Raw genomic sequence first — 19,285 nt, 5'->3', positions numbered from 1 at the left:
AATTGACTATAAAGGGCAATAACTCCTTAAGGGGTCAATTGACCATTTAGGTCATGTTGACTTATTTGTAGATCTTACTTTGCTGAACATTATTGCTGTTTACAGTTTATCTCTATCTATAATAATATTCAAGATAATAACCAAAAACAGCAAAATTTCCTCAAAATTACCAATTCAGGGGCAGCAACCCAACAACCGATTGACCCATTCATCTGTAAATTTTAGGGCAGATAGATCTTGACCTGATAAACATTTCTACCCCCTGTCAGATTTGCTCAAAATGCTTTGGTTTTTGAGTTATAAGCCAAAAACTGCATTTTACCCCTTTGTTCTATTTTTAGCCGTGGCGGCCATCTTGGTTGGTTGACCAGGTCACGCCACACATTTTTTAAACTAGATACCCCAAAGATGATTGTGGCCAAGTTTGGATTAATTTGGCCAAGTAGTTTCAGAGGAGAAGATTTTTGTAAAAGATTACTTTAATTAACGAAAAATGATTAAAAATTGACCATAAAGGGCAATAACTCCTAAACAGGTCAACTGACCAGTTTGGTCATGTTGACTTATTTGTAGATCTTACTTTGCTGAACATTATTGCTGTTTACAGTTTATCTCTAACTATAATAATATTCAAGATAATAACCAAAAACAGCAAAATTTCTTCAAAATTACCAATTCAGGGGCAGCAACCCAACAACCAATTGACCGATTCATCTGAAAATTTCAGGGCAGATAGATCTTGACCTGATAAACATTTTTACCCCATGTCAGATTTGCTCTAAATGCTTTGGTTTTTGAGTTATAAGCCAAAAACTGCATTTTACCCCTATGTTCTATTTTTAGCCGTGGCGGCCATCTTGGTTGGTTGACCGGGTCACGCCACACATTTTTTAAACTAGATACCCCAATGATGATTGTGGCCAAGTTTGGTTTGATTTGGCCCAGTAGTTTCAGAGGAGAAGATTTTTGTAAAAGTTAACAACGACGACGGACGACGGACGACGGACGCCGGACGCAAAGTGATGGGAAAAGCTCACTTGGCCCTTCGGGCCAGGTGAGCTAAAAAGATGTGTATACATATATAACAAAACATAAGTATTTCTATATATTTATTTTCAAATTTTTATTAATCATACATCACACACACAATGCTATTCTAAGTATAATGCTGCATGATGATGTATTTAAGGGCAAAAATAAAACCACATTGATATACAGGTTGCTGTCAAATATATTTGACATATAAGTTCTACCACACAACCCCAATCAATTGATATGTTCCCCTAAGATGGTACTTAAAAAATCTTAAGCAAGGTTTTCAGAGCATTTCAAAATTTTTTAATAAAAATTATTTGGGCAGCGGTGAAAACATGACAAACAAAAACCTGCTCAAGTTCATTGTGCATGTTAAATGAATATAATATTAAATCTGTTTTCTTATCTAACCTGGTATTTCAAGATATGATTTGGTAGAAATTAAGGGGAGCTTACTCTGTAATTTTCTATCATTATCACTTAAAAGTTATCTAGATATTTTAAAAAAAACAGACATGCAGAAACTAAAGACCTACTATTTCTAACTTAGGATGAGGGGCAACTTCAAAAAATAGGATGGTTAGGTTGGTGTTTTTTTTCTGTAATGTTTTGAAATTATTCTAAAATGTCTGATTCTTACAAAGACTGGCACTTATCATGCCTGTGATAATTCAAATGAAAAAGAGTATTTTCCACAAACTAAACAAATACTGTCAATGAAATATTCATCTCTACAGTATACTGATACTAATGATTACTGATTAATGCAAAATGGTGGTAAAAGCCCACCATTTGAGTTTAATATAACATTGTACATCTATACAAAAATATGTTCAGCCAAAACAGAGTAGGAAATAATGAATTTCCCAACATATATACACAAAAACATTATTTGCCTTAAAAGTTCTAACATGAGTATATCAATATAAACTTTTACCAATAATCAACAAAACAATAAATTCACTATTCTTGGATCAGAATAGCTAACTTTCTTGCTTTATATATTATTCATACATGTATCAAGCAACAGTATTTTCTTTAACAAAAGTATCATTATCAAAAATTTGTGACATCATCAGATTAGACAACTTCAATTGCAGAAAAGTAATTTTTTATTTCTATTTAAGAACATTATAAACGTATATGAAAAACTGAGTTCACACTGATAGGTGGACATGTGCATCTTACATATACATTTTACAAGCATTTTAGCAAAACAAAACAGTTAAGATTTCTTATCCTCTTTTTGTATACCTTTACCGGTAGTTCGTTTTTTTCTTATTTGAATTAAGTGGGACATAATGCAATTATTCATAAAATGTGCAAATAATTTTGCTTGTTTGAATATAATAAAGAAATTTAGTATTACATATTAAACAAGATTTGGGGTAAAAATCAGAGAAAGCATCCCAACAATAGAATAAAAAAATGTTAAAGGTTAATTATATACTTTTTAAATTGAAATGTTTAAATATTTGCTTTAATTTACTATGAAGTGATTTATATGTGAAAAGAGGATGTTAATAAAATGTTAGCACTTAAAAAAATGCACCTAAATAACAATGGATCAATATAAAAAAAATACATATGTATGAAATATTAGAGAAAAAATCTGTAAAATATTTCTTAATGATATCTAAAGTATCAACTTAACATTTAAATTACAAAATAATGAAAAAAATATGCAAATCACTCATACAAATAGCAGTAATATTTTAAACATACATGTATATGTATACTAAACATTCATTCATGTATATACTGGCCAAAAGATCTGTATATACAATTTTTAATTACATACAATCACAGTGTACAAATAACAAATGACTGCAGCAATAAAACATTTTGTGTTTCAAAATTTATAAAACAGAGGTTCACATTAGTGAAATTCTAACAACAATCTGAAGATCATTTCATGGAAATGAAAACAAAAGAGGTAACTTGTCAGGTAAGACTAAAATATGCCATTTGATTTTTAAACATGGCAAATGAAATAGGTTTGTCTTTTAAACAAGTTAATATATCTGTAAGACACAGATGTCCTGCTTTAAAAAAAATATGGTCAAAGTGACCTAAATAGTGCAAACAATATTTTACTTTGCAAGACCACTATAGTAATGATAGATTTATTATATAAAATTGAGAATGGAAATGGGGAATGTGTCAAAGAGACAACAACCCAACCATAGAAAAAAAACAACAGTAGAAGGTCACCAATAGGTCTCCAATGTAGCGAGAGATTCCCTGCATTTGTCTATGTAACTAGACCTCCTGAGAAAAGAACTAAGAAATTAAACTCAATCAAAAATATCCAACTTAAAAAAAATAGATCACAGTGACCTAAATATTGTTTAACATGGTTGAAAATGAAATAAGACTTCAGGTTTTGAGAAATGAAACTTTAAATACTGTAAAACCTTACCAAAAATCACTTTTATATGAAAAGTAGGTCATTGTGACCATATAGTGTTGCTGAATAAAGATTTACAAGGTAAGAAGTGAGATATCAGAATAAGTTTCAGAGTTGTGTATCAAGAACCAAAATGTAGCCAAACCAGTGGCGGATCCAGAACTTTTCCTAAGGGGGGCCCTCTGACTGACCTAAGAGGGGGCCCGCTCCAGTCATGCTTCAATGATTCCCTATACAATCAACCAAAGTTTTCCCACAAAAGGGGGGACCCGGGCCCCCCCCTGGATCCGCCTATGCAAACACTCTAAATTAAATGTCAGTCAAAATGACTCAAAATTAGTAGAACAGCATTATACTATATATACAATTTGATATTAATGTTCAAAACATCAGGTACTGTATATACATGTAATACATACATATAGGTACAGTACAGAGAAAAAAATCAGTTAAATTCATTTGAGGGGGTATGCTAATGTTTTGAGTGATTCATTTTGAAATACCTCTCAAAAGTATATTTAACAGGATCATGATACATGAGTGTTACCTAGATTTGAATCAACATGTTTCTCAGTTTTCCAATCAACTCAAACAAGAGTGATTTTAAACTTGCGTGTTATGTCGATTCTTTATATAAATCCCATGAGCATTAAGCAAAATATACGTTTACATATGTTTTTTTTAAGAAATAAAATTAACAAAATATTTATAAACAACCAAAACAATGAAAAGGACATATCTACAACTTTATGAACAATTATGATTATTTAGTCATGGTCATTGGACTAGTTTTTCCTAGCACTATAATTCATAATTGAGGAACTGTTTGAGTTTTGTAGGTAATGGAAGATTAGAAATGTCTTTCTTGGCAATCAACTGTAAAATTCTATTACGACATGCATTCTGTAATGATGATACTGAAAAAGAAAACAAAATTATTATCATTTAGGCAACACATTAGTTTTATTTCATATTTTTTTGTATCTACAATGTACACAAACTATGCTTTTCTTGTATACTGATTTCTTCAAATTATAATTAATAGAAATAAAGAGTTGCGGTATGATTGCCAATTATAACACTATCAACCAGAGACAAAAGGACAATGATTTATTTAAGCACTTATAAGGCACAATACAGCCTTCAACATTGAGCAAGGTTCACTCAGCAAACTATATCATTTAGTTGGGTATAAAATGCCCCAACATGATAAAATGTGAAACATTTCAATGAGTAAAATCAATAGCCTGATTTTCGCTTGTAAGTTTTCAAGTTGTATTTTCTGTTTGTTTATTTTCAATTACATTTTTTAAGAGATAAATTTATTGATTTTTGCTAAGCATCAATAGGCCAATATTCCATGTATTTTCCGGACGAAAACATTTTAACAATAAATGCAAATAGGTGAGTGATAATAAAGGTGGTCATCCATGATGATTGGTGAAAATTTTGGATGCCACTTGAAATGAAAGGTTAAATGGATAGGCACAGAAATTGAGCCTTGCAACAGAAGACCTATGAACCAGTCAAAGAGTTGTAACAAGGGTTCTTAATGTGCAGAGAATGTGACAGTTTCTCTACCCAAGGCATAAAATTTAATTTTCCCATTCTGACTGAAACAGGTTAATACATCCCGCACAGCTAGACACAACAACCCCACTTTGACAGTTAGAAGAACAAAGGATGACCATATTTCTATACATGAACATTTTGTATATAAGTCAACCCTTGGAATTCATAAATATTTGAAAAAGATTTTTACCTCCATATAGTTGAATTATTCGTACTTGCTTGGTTGTGCCATAAACATCAACCACTGCATGCAATGCACCATTATTATACGGAATATTGCGTACACATGGTCCTTGGTCTTCACCGTTAATGATAAAATGCATTTCGGCAGAATTATTAACAACAGTATACATGATTCCTATTCTACTCCCAACATCAGTGGGAAGAACATTGTCTTTCTGAGAAGCACTGATATTGTCACCATTACGATTCTGAAGATTTAATTTTCCAAGAGGTAAAAGAAGACTACGACTAAAAGACCCTCTTGGTGTATGCACAACCTCTGCATCACTACCCAATACTGACTGATATGGCACACCTTCCTCCTCTGTGTCATGTTCAGAGTAGACTTTATTGTGTGACTTAGTCACTGCAAATATCCATGACTTTCCCATATTGTGCAAGTCAGGCAATGCATACTGTGGAAGCTCAAACTTGTCACATGGATTAAATTGTGTAAGTCCAATTCTCATGTGTCCGCTCCAACCTCTTTCATTTTTTTCTATTTCAACTAAGAAGATCTCTCCTGGCTGCAAATGCTTTTCACTAAAAGTCAATGCATGAGCAAAACTTGTCTCACGTAAGGCAACCATGTTATCATGAAACAGGCGAATGTTCTGCCCATGATAAGGATGGAACCTTGTAACTGCCATTGTATCACCACCTGCAAAGAGAAAACAGATTTTTTTTTTCTAGAACACAACAGAATACAGACAAAATAAAGATGTATCAAGTTTGATTGAGGTCTGGAGCTGGCATGTCATAAACTTCAAGAAGTCCTTTATCGTGTTTGTTTAATTTGAGTTGATCCTAATTTCTTCTGTTGCATATTTTATCATTAGATTCTTTTAAATTGAGTTTCACTGAGGATATTGCAAATATGTTCTGAACCATGTGCAAACATGATATAGGTCAATAACTTAGAAGAAGAAAGATCTGGAAAGCATACGTTTACAACTTCAATAATTTTAATGCAAATTTCATAGTAATAGACTATGCAACATGCATCTTTCGAATCTGAATGTAAACCGGATATATTATTTTGATTGTAAACTACGAAATGAATTTGAAATTATGATATGAAATTTCTTCAGATTATCAAGTTGCATTTAAATTCATGTATTTACATAAAAATATAGTATATACCAATACACATAATTAACAGCGCCTGGTGATGTTTTATAGCCTGACCGGTTTCGGTCCATAAAGGACCTTCATCAGAGGCAGAATGGTGGATTAATGTTTGCACCCTTTTTATATAGATATGGTAACCGGTGGTTGAGTTAACCGGCGGTTGGGTTAACCGGCGGTTGCAATAACCGGCGGTTGCGTTAACCAGCGGTTGCGTTAACCGGCGGTTGAGTTTACCGGCGGTTGAGTTAACCGGTGAAAAATCCCAGTGGGATTTTCCATGATTACAAACATTTGACCTGATGATATAACCATATTTGGGCTTTAGCATTGGATAAAGGGTGTTTTAATAATTTAAGAAGTACATAGTAATCATTTAGTCTTGATCTTTGGCTTATGATCCACCTAAATATCAAGTCTTGGAATAGTATTTCATGGTAGTTATGTGATCTTAATATTTGGCTTATGATACACCTAAATATCAAGTCTTGAAATAGTACTTCCTAGTAGTCATGCAATCTTGACCTCAGGCTTATGATACACCTGTATATCAAGTCTTGAAATAGTAATTCATGGTAGTCATGCAGTCTTGATCTTTGGCTTATGATACACCTAAATATCAAGTCTAATAATAGTATTTCATGGTAGTCATGCAGTCTTGACGTTTTAGCTTGTGATACACCAAAACATCAAGTCAAAACTATTACCCCCCCCTAACCAAACAAAATTTAGTTTAGGGGGGGGGGGGTTCTTATTGAGAATGCTTCATTTAAGCCTTTAGTACTCCTTTCAAGATCAAAGGTAGATGAATATTAATCCTCAGTGTTAGAAAGTTTTCAACAACTTAAGTTTGTAATGTAGGTATTACATATATACATCAATTTCAGGTAATTGCTAGGCTTACGCTTAGAGGTCCTATGCCAATGAAAAATCAATAGGCAATATAGGAAAGGTGTACTGACATAAGTAGTCTCTAAACACATTAGCTCCATGGAGCTTTCGTTAGTAGAAGCCATATTAACTATGTGTATCAGTGAGAAAAATGTAAAAGCATAAAAATATAGTATATACCAATACACATAATTAACAGCGCCTGGTGATGTTTTATAGCCTGACCGGTTTCGGTCCATAAAGGACCTTCATCAGAGGCAGAATGGTGGATTAATGTTTGCACCCTTTTTATATAGATATGGTAACCGGTTAACTCAACCGCCTGTTAACTCAACCGCCGGTAAACTCAACCGCCGGTTAACGCAACCGCTGGTTAACGCAACCGCAGGTTAACTCAACCGCCGGTTAACCCAACCGCCGGTTAACTCAACCACCGGTTACCATATCTATATAAAAAGGGTGCAAACATTAATCCACCATTCTGCCTCTGATGAAGGTCCTTTATGGACCGAAACCGGTCAGGCTATAAAACATCACCAGGCGCTGTTAATTATGTGTATTGGTATATACTATATTTTTATGCTTTTACATTTTTCTCACTGATACACATAGTTAATATGGCTTCTACTAACGAAAGCTCCATGGAGCTAATGTGTTTAGAGACTACTTATGTCAGTACACCTTTCCTATATTGCCTATTGATTTTTCACTGGCATAGGACCTCTAAGCGTAAGCCTAGCAATTACCTGAAATTGATGTATATATGTAATACCTACATTACAAACTTAAGGTGTTGAAAACTTTCTAACACTGAGGATTAATATTCATCTACCTTTGATCTTGAAAGGAGTACTAAAGGCTTAAATGAAGCATTCTCAATAAGAACCCCCCCCCCCCCTAAACTAAATTTTGTTTGGTTAGGGGGGGGGTAATAGTTTTGACTTGATGTTTTGGTGTATCACAAGCTAAAACGTCAAGACTGCATGACTACCATGAAATACTATTATTAGACTTGATATTTAGGTGTATCATAAGCCAAAGATCAAGACTGCATGACTACCATGAATTACTATTTCAAGACTTGATATACAGGTGTATCATAAGCCTGAGGTCAAGATTGCATGACTACTAGGAAGTACTATTTCAAGACTTGATATTTAGGTGTATCATAAGCCAAATATTAAGATCACATAACTACCATGAAATACTATTCCAAGACTTGATATTTAGGTGGATCATAAGCCAAAGATCAAGACTAAATGATTACTATGTACTTCTTAAATTATTAAAACACCCTTTATCCAATGCTAAAGCCCAAATATGGTTATATCATCAGGTCACATGTTTACCGTATAGTGTAAAAATGTTTACCGTAACATGTCAAAAAGTTTACTGTAACATGAACATTAGCTAAATATAGATAATTGTAATCATGGAAAATCCCACTGGGATTTTTCACCGGTTAACTCAACCGCCGGTTAACTCAACCGCCTGTTAACTCAACCGCCGGTTAACGCAACCGCTGGTTAACGCAACCGCCGGTTAACTCAACCGCCGGTTAACTCAACCACCGGTTACCATATCTATATAAAAAGGGTGCAAACATTAATCCACCATTCTGCCTCTGATGAAGGTCCTTTATGGACCGAAACCGGTCAGGCTATAAAACATCACCAGGCGCTGTTAATTATGTGTATTGGTATATACTATATTTTTATGCTTTTACATTTTTCTCACTGATACACATAGTTAATATGGCTTCTACTAACGAAAGCTCCATGGAGCTAATGTGTTTAGAGACTACTTATGTCAGTACACCTTTCCTATATTGCCTAAATTCATGTATTTACATTTAAGGTCAAGTTACAGTAATTGGGCTATGTCACAGATTTCAGTAAAATTTGGCATACAACTCTGACTCGATGAACTTCAATTGAAAATCGAAAAAATATTGCGTTTATCTCAATTGTCATTTGAAATATTACTGATTGAATTCTTACAAAATGGGTGAACATTTGTATAGAAAGCACATAAAATCGGCGAAAACCCTTCTGAAATTTGTCTTAAAATCGCCAAATCTCTAATTCTACTCCATAGATTTTTCTTAAAAAACTATATGTTGTTGATACATGAATTTCCATTATAATGATGCAAAATAAAGATAGGGTCACCCAAATTTTAGAAGGTTTTTCACCGATTTTATGTGCTTTCTATACAAATATTCACCCATATAAAAAGAAATCAATCTGCAATTTTTCAGATAATAAAAGACACAAATGTATTATTTTTTCGATTTTCAATTTTAAGGGTGCTATAAACAGTTTCGTATAAAAAACTAGGGGTTATTCCCCGACTAAAAATAGACTTGGAGGGAAGTCCCTTTTTATCAACCTAATTGGTAAAAAAGTATCATGTTTTTTATATTTGATTGTAAAAATAAGTTAATTAGCTTCAATTAAAACAGGTTGAATGATTAAAATAATTTTTAAAAATTAGATTAAATACACATGTTTTAAGGGGAGACAAACTGTAAACATCCTGTTTTTTTGGCAGTGAAAAGTGCAAAACTTATTTGCACCCACTGTAGCTCTTTTCGGAGCAGGCGAACGTAGCCTGAAGCATAAATTTTTAGAAAGACCAGGTAAAAACCTATGAAATTCATACAGTTTTGAATATGAAAAATGTGCATGTATCATGTCTGCATGGGTGTGCACATGGCCTGATTTCATGTTTTTTATGCATAGATTAGGCAATGTTTTTCCCATTTTCTCTGGATAAAACTTTTTAGTACTATTAAAAGTACAATTTATTTTTATTTCATTATAAACTAGAGAAAATTCTGATTCTAATGATATCTAGTTTTATACAAGTATCATCATTAACATTAACACCACTAAGGGTCAATTATAGATGGTCCCTCAAAATATGACGTCATAGAAAAAAACTGTTGATTGCACCTTTAACAGTCAGAGATATAACTCTATAGGGTTATTACAGAAAATAACTTACGTGTGTTATTACAGATACTTTTCTTTAAATTTTCTAAATCTGTAATAACATATGTTTGTTATTTGTAAAATTATTTAATCTATAGTGGACTCTTGGGAACTCTTGAGACTTTGCGCAGAAACTAAATGCATAGCCTTGATAATTAATTTTTAAATTGAATTAATACATTTTTGATTAACCAGGGTTAATCAATGAGACAAGGCTATTAAGGAATTAACTTAGCTGTGATAACAAGGCTTAGTTATTAAAGGAATGTAACTTATTATATAAGACACTTGGGAATTACTTAGAAACTTGCGCAGAACCTCAATACATGCTCTGGTCATTATTTCTTACAATAAATTTAAATACATTGTAATTAGGCATGATTTATGTCTGAGCAAATGCTTTGAAGTGATAAAGAGAAGCCGTGATAACACCCTTTAGTTATTACAGGCATATTTTTTCTGTAATAACATATAGTTGTACTATTCAAAATTGGAATACTATGAACTGTTATATCTTTCAATAGTTAAGTATACATAAAGGCAATAGTAATATCAATAGAACTTGTATACATTTTTAACTAAACTAATGATGTATATTGTCCCTTTGAAACATGTAACATACGTATGTTATCACATTTCTTTGATTTTTTAGTCCACAATAACAAATGTATGTTATTTTCCTGTAATAACCCTATAGAGTTATATCCCTGACTGTTTAAAGGGACAAATATATAATATAGTGAGGTTTTCGCATAAAAATGTGCTAGTGAATGGACTAAAACAATTCTGAAAAATATTGTATGGCATGTGTACATTAATTTTAAAGCATCAGTTTGGTATATTTAATGCAAATATTACAGATTTGTTCATAGCAACCAGATATAAGAAAACCAGACTCTGTTCAAATTTTGAAGTTTTTCAGCTTATTGCGACGTCATAATACTTTTATTAATTCTCTCCTATATATGGAACCAAAAGTTGCACATGCAAAGTGTTGATTTTTTCTTCTTTGGCCTGTACTACTGATTAGTGTAACATGGATTTTTTTTCATTAATTTATATTTTTTGTACTTTTTATAGTTAAAAGGCTCCAAGCATCATATATAAGAAATACGCTATTTCAATACTTTTCTCAACTCAGCTACAACTTAGTTCATATAATAATAGGGACAAAATATGTTTAAAGTAACTTTATTTATGCTTATTTTACAGTTTTTATTCTATTTATTCAAAAGAAACCCAATTTTATGTTTTTTCTTTTCAAATAAACTGATGACAATAGGATACAGGAAATGTTTGGAATATGCCAGTTAAACTATTTGCCACTGGCCAAAATACCACAACTATGCGACATATAAAATTAGCTGTAGTTTCACCATTCGGGGTCACAATCCTTAAAGTAAGACATCATTTTAATCGGTATTATGTACAGATTCATAAAAGCTGAGAAGTTTTTATATATCGCATACAAGGTTTTGCTTAAAGGGACAAATATATAATATAGTGAGGTTTTCGCATAAAAATGTGCTAGTGAATGGACTAAAACAATTCTGAAAAATATTGTATGGCATGTGTACATTAATTTTAAAGCATCAGTTTGGTATATTTAATGCAAATATTACAGATTTGTTCATAGCAACCAGATATAAGAAAACCAGACTCTGTTCAAATTTTGAAGTTTTTCAGCTTATTGCGACGTCATAATACTTTTATTAATTCTCTCCTATATATGGAACCAAAAGTTGCACATGCAAAGTGTTGATTTTTTCTTCTTTGGCCTGTACTACTGATTAGTGTAACATGGATTTTTTTTCATTAATTTATATTTTTTGTACTTTTTATAGTTAAAAGGCTCCAAGCATCATATATAAGAAATACGCTATTTCAATACTTTTCTCAACTCAGCTACAACTTAGTTCATATAATAATAGGGACAAAATATGTTTAAAGTAACTTTATTTATGCTTATTTTACAGTTTTTATTCTATTTATTCAAAAGAAACCCAATTTTATGTTTTTTCTTTTCAAATAAACTGATGACAATAGGATACAGGAAATGTTTGGAATATGCCAGTTAAACTATTTGCCACTGGCCAAAATACCACAACTATGCGACATATAAAATTAGCTGTAGTTTCACCATTCGGGGTCACAATCCTTAAAGTAAGACATCATTTTAATCGGTATTATGTACAGATTCATAAAAGCTGAGAAGTTTTTATATATCGCATACAAGGTTTTGCTTAAGGGTGCTATAAACAGTTTCGTATAAAAAACTAGGGGTTATTCCCCGACTAAAAATAGACTTGGAGGGAAGTCCCTTTTTATCAACCTAATTGGTAAAAAAGTTTCATGTTTTTTATATTTGATTGTAAAAATAAGTTAATTAGCTTCAATTAAAACAGGTTGAATGATTAAAATAATTTTTAAAAATTAGATTAAATACACATGTTTTAAGGGGAGACAAACTGTAAACATCCTGTTTTTTTGGCAGTGAAAAGTGCAAAACTTATTTGCACCCACTGTAGCTCTTTTCGGAGCAGGCGAACGTAGCCTGAAGCATAAATTTTTAGAAAGACCAGGTAAAAACCTATGAAATTCATACAGTTTTGAATATGAAAAATGTGCATGTATCATGTCTGCATGGGTGTGCACATGGCCTGATTTCATGTTTTTTATGCATAGATTAAAGGCAATGTTTTTCCCATTTTCTCTGGATAAAACTTTTTAGTACTATTAAAAGTACAATTTATTTTTATTTCATTATAAACTAGAGAAAATTCTGATTCTAATGATATCTAGTTTTATACAAGTATCATCATTAACATTAACACCACTAAGGGTCAATTATAGATGGTCCCTCAAAATATGACGTCATAGAAAAAAACTGTTGATTGCACCCGTAGTTCAACGAGCGAAGGTTGTATACAAATTGTTAGCAAAATCTGCGACATAGCCCATTTACTGTTCCTTGACCTTAAACTTATATTCAATATTATCGATAATTGCTGTACTCATGTTCTGTTTTACATCTTATTTTGTACTCATTTAAAAATGGGGATGCTGATTGTGTAAGTCAATATAAGAGCATGTGTTTCACTTGTTAAACGTGTAACTGGATTTAAAAATTATTTTTTTCAACAAAATTTTCATAAGCATTTGCTCAAACGTAATTAAATATTGCAACCAATTGTCTATCTTCATCAAGTGTTCTCCTGTCAGGTGTGTCAATCTATATATCTACCTGTACAAGTGATTAGTGATCTTAAGTTGGATATCCCTCAGGACTCTAAAACTGTAACCAGGAGGATCCTTGGGATTATAATACAATAAGGGTTATGCAATTACATGCAATTTATTATAATTACTAACAAAAATGGCAGCGGCAATCGGAAAGAAAACAAATTTTGACAATGGCAGGGATCAATTGACGATGACGAAAGATAATTTAACGATGGCGGAAGATATTTTAACGATGGCAGTGCGCCATCATAAAACAGGTCATGGAGATCCCTGTACAACAACATGTACAAAATGGATACCCAATTATCAATGATTTACCATTTATCATGTTTATGCTTTTCTTCAAACTTATCAGATATTGAATAATGATCATTAGCAAGATATTCCTAAGGGTTTTAAGACAGTAATAAGGCGGTAGGTCTTTTCGCCTCCAAGCACCTTCAATTTTTTTTTTTATCTTTTATCGTTATAAATGTGACCTAAATATAATATTTAAGTTATTAATTCAATAACTAAGATTAACACATCAAATATCTACATCGAACAGAAAAGGAGTCTATAATACCAAAACTCTGCAAACCACCACTGCCACTGGACACCTCAATCATGTTAAACATATTTTTTCCCCATTTCATTCTTCATTTATAAAATATTTGTACCAATAATAAGAAAAGAGACAAATATCAAAATCTAACCAATGAACAGAGATCGACGATACTTGAACTGATTACTAAATAATTATAAATATATTTGAATTTTATTTGAAATATATATATGTACATACATGTACACAATGTAATCCAGAAAAATAGTGATGAATCCATATCCAAACGTTTTTCTTTACATGTAGATTGATTACATTGATTATAAATGCACTTAAAAATTTAAAACTTGATTAAATTATATGCAATCTTAATTCATTTAATCGTTTCAATGTATACATGTACATGTATTATCACTGTTTTTTAAATGTTTAAGTGGTTGGTGGTTTTTTTAGGTGTTCAGGGGTGTTTTTGTGGTGTGTGGTGGTGAAAAGACCCACCTGTAGTAAAGAGGACACTTTTCATTAATTTATAATACAATAGGGTTGTGCAATTACAGGCAGTTCAGTAAAATTGTAAACAAAAATGAGCTAGTGAAGTAAACACAAATTTTGACTGCACTTCCAACTATGGCAAACATTTTTGCACTTATTTAACAAAAACAAAATAATACTTATAGTGAATTCTGGTCACTTCAGCACTTGGTTAATTCACATCCAAGGTAGTTATTTCGGCCCCATGACTATCATGACTATTATTACCTTTTGCAAAGTAAACTATTGAAATGAAGACTTCCATTTTTCCATATTTTTAAAGATATGTGTCTGCTTAATGTGTCAACATATATTTGTCATGCATACAAAAATAACATAAATAGTATATATGTCTCTGTCAGCACAATGGGGTCATGTGTAATCAGGCACTGCTGTTGTGTGATCATTTCTGAAAACAGCAGAATCATTGTGTTCATTTTGATAAATTTTCAGAGTACATGTCCTATTCATCCAGCTAGCTGGACAAATAGCAACCTTGGCAATTGTTCTGTTTTGCAAAACAAACTACTTGTATAAACATTAATTTTCGTGGGGTTAATTTAAAATTTCGTGGTTTTACATCGAAAGGTAAGTTTGTTCGGAATAATTTTTGTGGTTTTTAAGATGAGAAAAATTATGTAAATGCCTCTTTATAATTGACAATACTCATATAAAACTGATCTTTGCTTTCTCCTTAGTAAATTCAGTATTTGTATTTCATAGTAACAGTGAGCACTAATTAAGTGTTGTGACCTGCACATGCTAACTGGCTTGTACACACCTTTCATTTTTTATCCCAGGACAATGATATTAATAAATGTATAACGACTTGAGGGCTTAACAGCCGCATTAGACTATTAAGTGCCAGTCTTTGTAAGAATCAGGCAATTTAGGTAAAAATTAAAACATGGTTAGAAAAAACCCACTGAGCTAATCATGCTATTCAATTCTAACCATCATCCTGAGTCAAAAAGTATTAGTCTTTCGTTTGTGTGTGTCTGGTAATATCAAATAACTTCGTTAGAAAATAGGTTAGAATGATAGCAAATTACAGAAAAATTAAGAAGTTATCTCCCCTTATTTGTTAATTTCTAGTGCATTTCAACCAAATTGTATCTTCTATTACCAGAACAGAAAATGGAAATGAATGTTATTTTTGTGCATAACTACATTTTATGAACTGAAATCAATGTCAAATTGGGTGGGTTTTTTTGGTCATGTTTTCACCAATGCCTGATTCTTAGGCAGACTGGCACTTAAATGACATTGATTGACAGTTCTTGATAATTCTTTATTACTAGTACTGTATAAACAAAATATTAGGATTATCATCCGACTGAAAGAAAACAGTTTCATATCCTTTCAGTGTATGCATTTATGTTCATCATTTATATAATGAAAAACAATTTTTTTTAGATTATAAAATAATGTAAATCTCCGGTAAATTTTTGTTGGGGTTTTAATTTCGTGGACAATTCTTATCCATGAAATGAAGGAAATTAAATCCCGAACGAAAATTTTACTGGAGATTTACATGTTGTTGTACAGGGATCTCCATGACCTGTCGTTAAATTATCTTCCGTCATCGTCAATTGATCCCCGCCATTGTCAAAATTTGTTTTATTTCCGATTGCCGCTGCCATTTTTGTTAGCAATTATAATAAATTGCATGTAATTGCATAACCCTTATTGTATTATAATCCCAAGGGTCCTCCTGGTTACAGTTTTAGAGCCCTGAAGGTGTCCAACTAAAGATCGCTAATCACTTGTACAGGTAGATTGACACACCTGACAGGAGAACACTTGATGAAGATAGACAATTGGTTGCAATATTTAATTACGTTTGAGCAAATGCTTATGAAAATTTTGTTGAAAAAAATAATTTTAAATCCAGTTACGAAGAAAAAAGTTTAACAAGTGAAACACATGCTTTTATATTGACTTACGCAATCAGCATCCCCATTTTTAAATGAGTACAAAGTAAGATGTAAAACAGAACATAATTTCATGCCAAAAAACATGAGTACAGCAATTATAGATATAAAATATTGAATACAAGTCTAAAAGTAAATACATGAATTGAAATGCAACTTGATAACTTTCTGCTATTACAGTATATAAAATGAACCCTGAACGGTTGGGGCAAGTATGGACACAACATTCAAGCTGGATTCAGCTCTAAATTTGGATTGTGATTAAATAGTGGACACAGCATAGGTTTCTGACACAGAATGAATGTGTTCTAATGAACTTTAAATTTTTGTTTTCTCTTAGAGCAATTCACTATGCTGTTGAATATTAATCCTCTCAAAAAAATGTGTGAAGCAATCTTCTTTTTATTTCTGAAATTTCAAATGAGAAAAATTGAACCCAATTTTTTTAATCACATCCCCCTTTCCCTTATTCCAAAACTAATCTCAATTAAAATTTCTAATGGAGTTTGCAACAATAACTACTCATTTAAATACATCATAAAATATTAAGATGTAAAAAAACTGCTTGTTATCACTGAATGGTAAATAACAAAGATTTAAGTTGATTCTGGACAAAGAAAGATAACTCCAATTAAAACAAAATCTTGCTATTGCAAAATAATGTGCAATTAGATATTTCTTGCTTACTATTCTGGACAAAGAAAGATAACTCTAATTAAACAAAAAATTGCTATTTCACAATATTGTGCAATTAGATATTTCTTGCCATTGCGCAATACTGTGCAATTGTAAAGACTTGCTATTGCACAATACTTAATATAATAATTTTAGATCCTGATTTGGACCAACTTGAAAACTGGGCCCATAATCAAAAATCTAAGTACATGTTTGGACTCCGCATATCAAAGAACCCCAAGATTTCAATTGTTGTTAAAATCAAACTAAGTTTAATTTTGGACCCTTTGGACTTTAATGTAGACCAATTTGAAAACAGGACCAAAAATGAAGAATCTACATACACAGTTAGATTTGGCATATCAAAGAACCCCATTTATTCAATTTTTGATGAAATCAAACAAAGTTTAATTTTGGACCCCGATTTGGACCAACTTGAAAACTGGGCCAATAATCAAGAATCTAAGTACATTTTTAGATTCAGCATATCAAAGAACCCATCCGATTCATTTTTTGTCAAAATCAAACTAAGTTTAATTTTGGACCCTTTGGATCTTAATGTAGACCAATTTGAAAACAGGACCAAAAGTTAAGAATCTACATACACAGTTAGGTTCGGCATATCAAAGAACCCCAATTATTCAATTTTGATGAAATCAAACAAAGTTTAATTTGGACCCTTTGGGCCCCTTATTCTGTTGGGACCAAAACTCCCAAAATCAATACCAACCTTCCTTTTATGGTCATAAAATTTGTGTTTAAATTTCATAGATTTCTATTTACTTATACTAAAGTTATGGTGTGAAAACCAAGAAAAATGCTTATTTGGGTCCCTTTTTGGCCCCTAATTCCTAAACTGTTGGGACCTTAACTCCCAAAATCAATACCAATCTTCCTTTTGTGGTCATAAACATTGTGTTTAAATTTCATTGATTTCTATTAACTTAAACTTAAGTTATTGTGCGAAAACCAAGAATAATGCTTATTTGGGCCCTTTTTTGGCCCCTTATTCCTAAACTATTGAAACCAAAACTCCCAAAATCAATCCCAACCTTTCTTTTTTTGTCATAAACCTTGTGTCAAAATTTCATAGATTTCTATTAACTTAAACTAAAGTTATAGTGCGAAAACCAAGAAAATGCTTTTTTTGGCCCTAATTCCTAAAAAGTTGGGACCAAAACTCCCGAAATGAATACCAACCGTTCTTTAGTGGTCATAAACCTTGTGTTAAAATTTCATAGATTTCTATTCACTTTTACTAAAGTTAGAGTGCGAAAACTAAAAGTATTCGGACGACGACGACGCCGCCAACATGATAGCAATATACGACGAAAATTTTTTTCAAATTTTGCGGTCGTATAAAAATATCTTAATTAATTTTTCTCCCTCTATCTCAAAAAAAAAAAAAAGAGAAGAAAAGTTAAAAAATTATTTGGTATCAAATTGACTAATTGATGATAGCAGAAATTACTATAAATAGGTGCTGATTTGACAGGAGGCTGACTTGATCAGGTGCACAATTGACTTTTTCTATAGGTCCAAAATTGACCATGCACTGGTTTGACTTGAAACTCTAATGCTTTAGCCTTATAGTGGAATTGTCTGACAATGCCAAAGGTGGGTGCCATCATACAGGTCATTCACATCCTTTGGTTGAAAGCTTTAAATCAGATCAAACTAACTGTCCATACATGGAAAGCATCCGGTTCTACTTTTTATAAAAGATATTATTCAATTTTGTATCAATAAGGATATTATAATTTCAAGTAAACCATAAAAAAAATTTACTTGTAATAATTGAACTTGTAAATTATTTGTAAATATTTTTGCATTTTCTGCAAATATTTTTGACTTCCATTTGGACAAATGCATATGTTTGAAAGGATTTTGTTACAAGACATATATTGGGCTTCCTACCAAACATAATCAAGCTGCATGTAAGCCTGAAAATAACACACTCTAGGACAATATTATTAAGACATCTTCTCTGATTTTTAGCTTAGCCTGGTTCTCACACTTACATGCGGGTATGTGAGACAAACAAATAAATGATAGTAAACCAGTCTAATATTTAGCCTTGACCTTTTACAAAAAAATGTTACAC

General features: G+C 31.9%; 1 protein-coding gene across 1 annotated transcript; it reads right to left on the bottom strand.

Annotated features, from left to right (window-relative positions):
• Window positions 1-1,096: 1,096 nt before the first annotated feature.
• On the bottom strand, window positions 1,097-19,217 carry LOC134721264 (neuralized-like protein 2). The gene is made up of 3 exons (XM_063584114.1): window positions 19,099-19,217; window positions 5,208-5,900; window positions 1,097-4,362 (listed from the first exon to the last, which is right to left on the bottom strand). The coding sequence occupies exons 1-3, from the start codon at window positions 19,103-19,105 to the stop codon at window positions 4,247-4,249; spliced, it is 816 nt and encodes a 271-aa protein (XP_063440184.1). The 5' UTR covers window positions 19,106-19,217; the 3' UTR covers window positions 1,097-4,246.
• Between the last annotated feature and the right edge of the window lie 68 nt (window positions 19,218-19,285).

Source organism: Mytilus trossulus, chromosome 6, assembly GCF_036588685.1.
Source record: "Mytilus trossulus isolate FHL-02 chromosome 6, PNRI_Mtr1.1.1.hap1, whole genome shotgun sequence".
Taxonomy (NCBI): domain Eukaryota; kingdom Metazoa; phylum Mollusca; class Bivalvia; order Mytilida; family Mytilidae; genus Mytilus; species Mytilus trossulus.
Note: the sequence above shows the minus strand (reverse complement) of the source record. Positions and strands in the feature narration are given on the sequence as shown.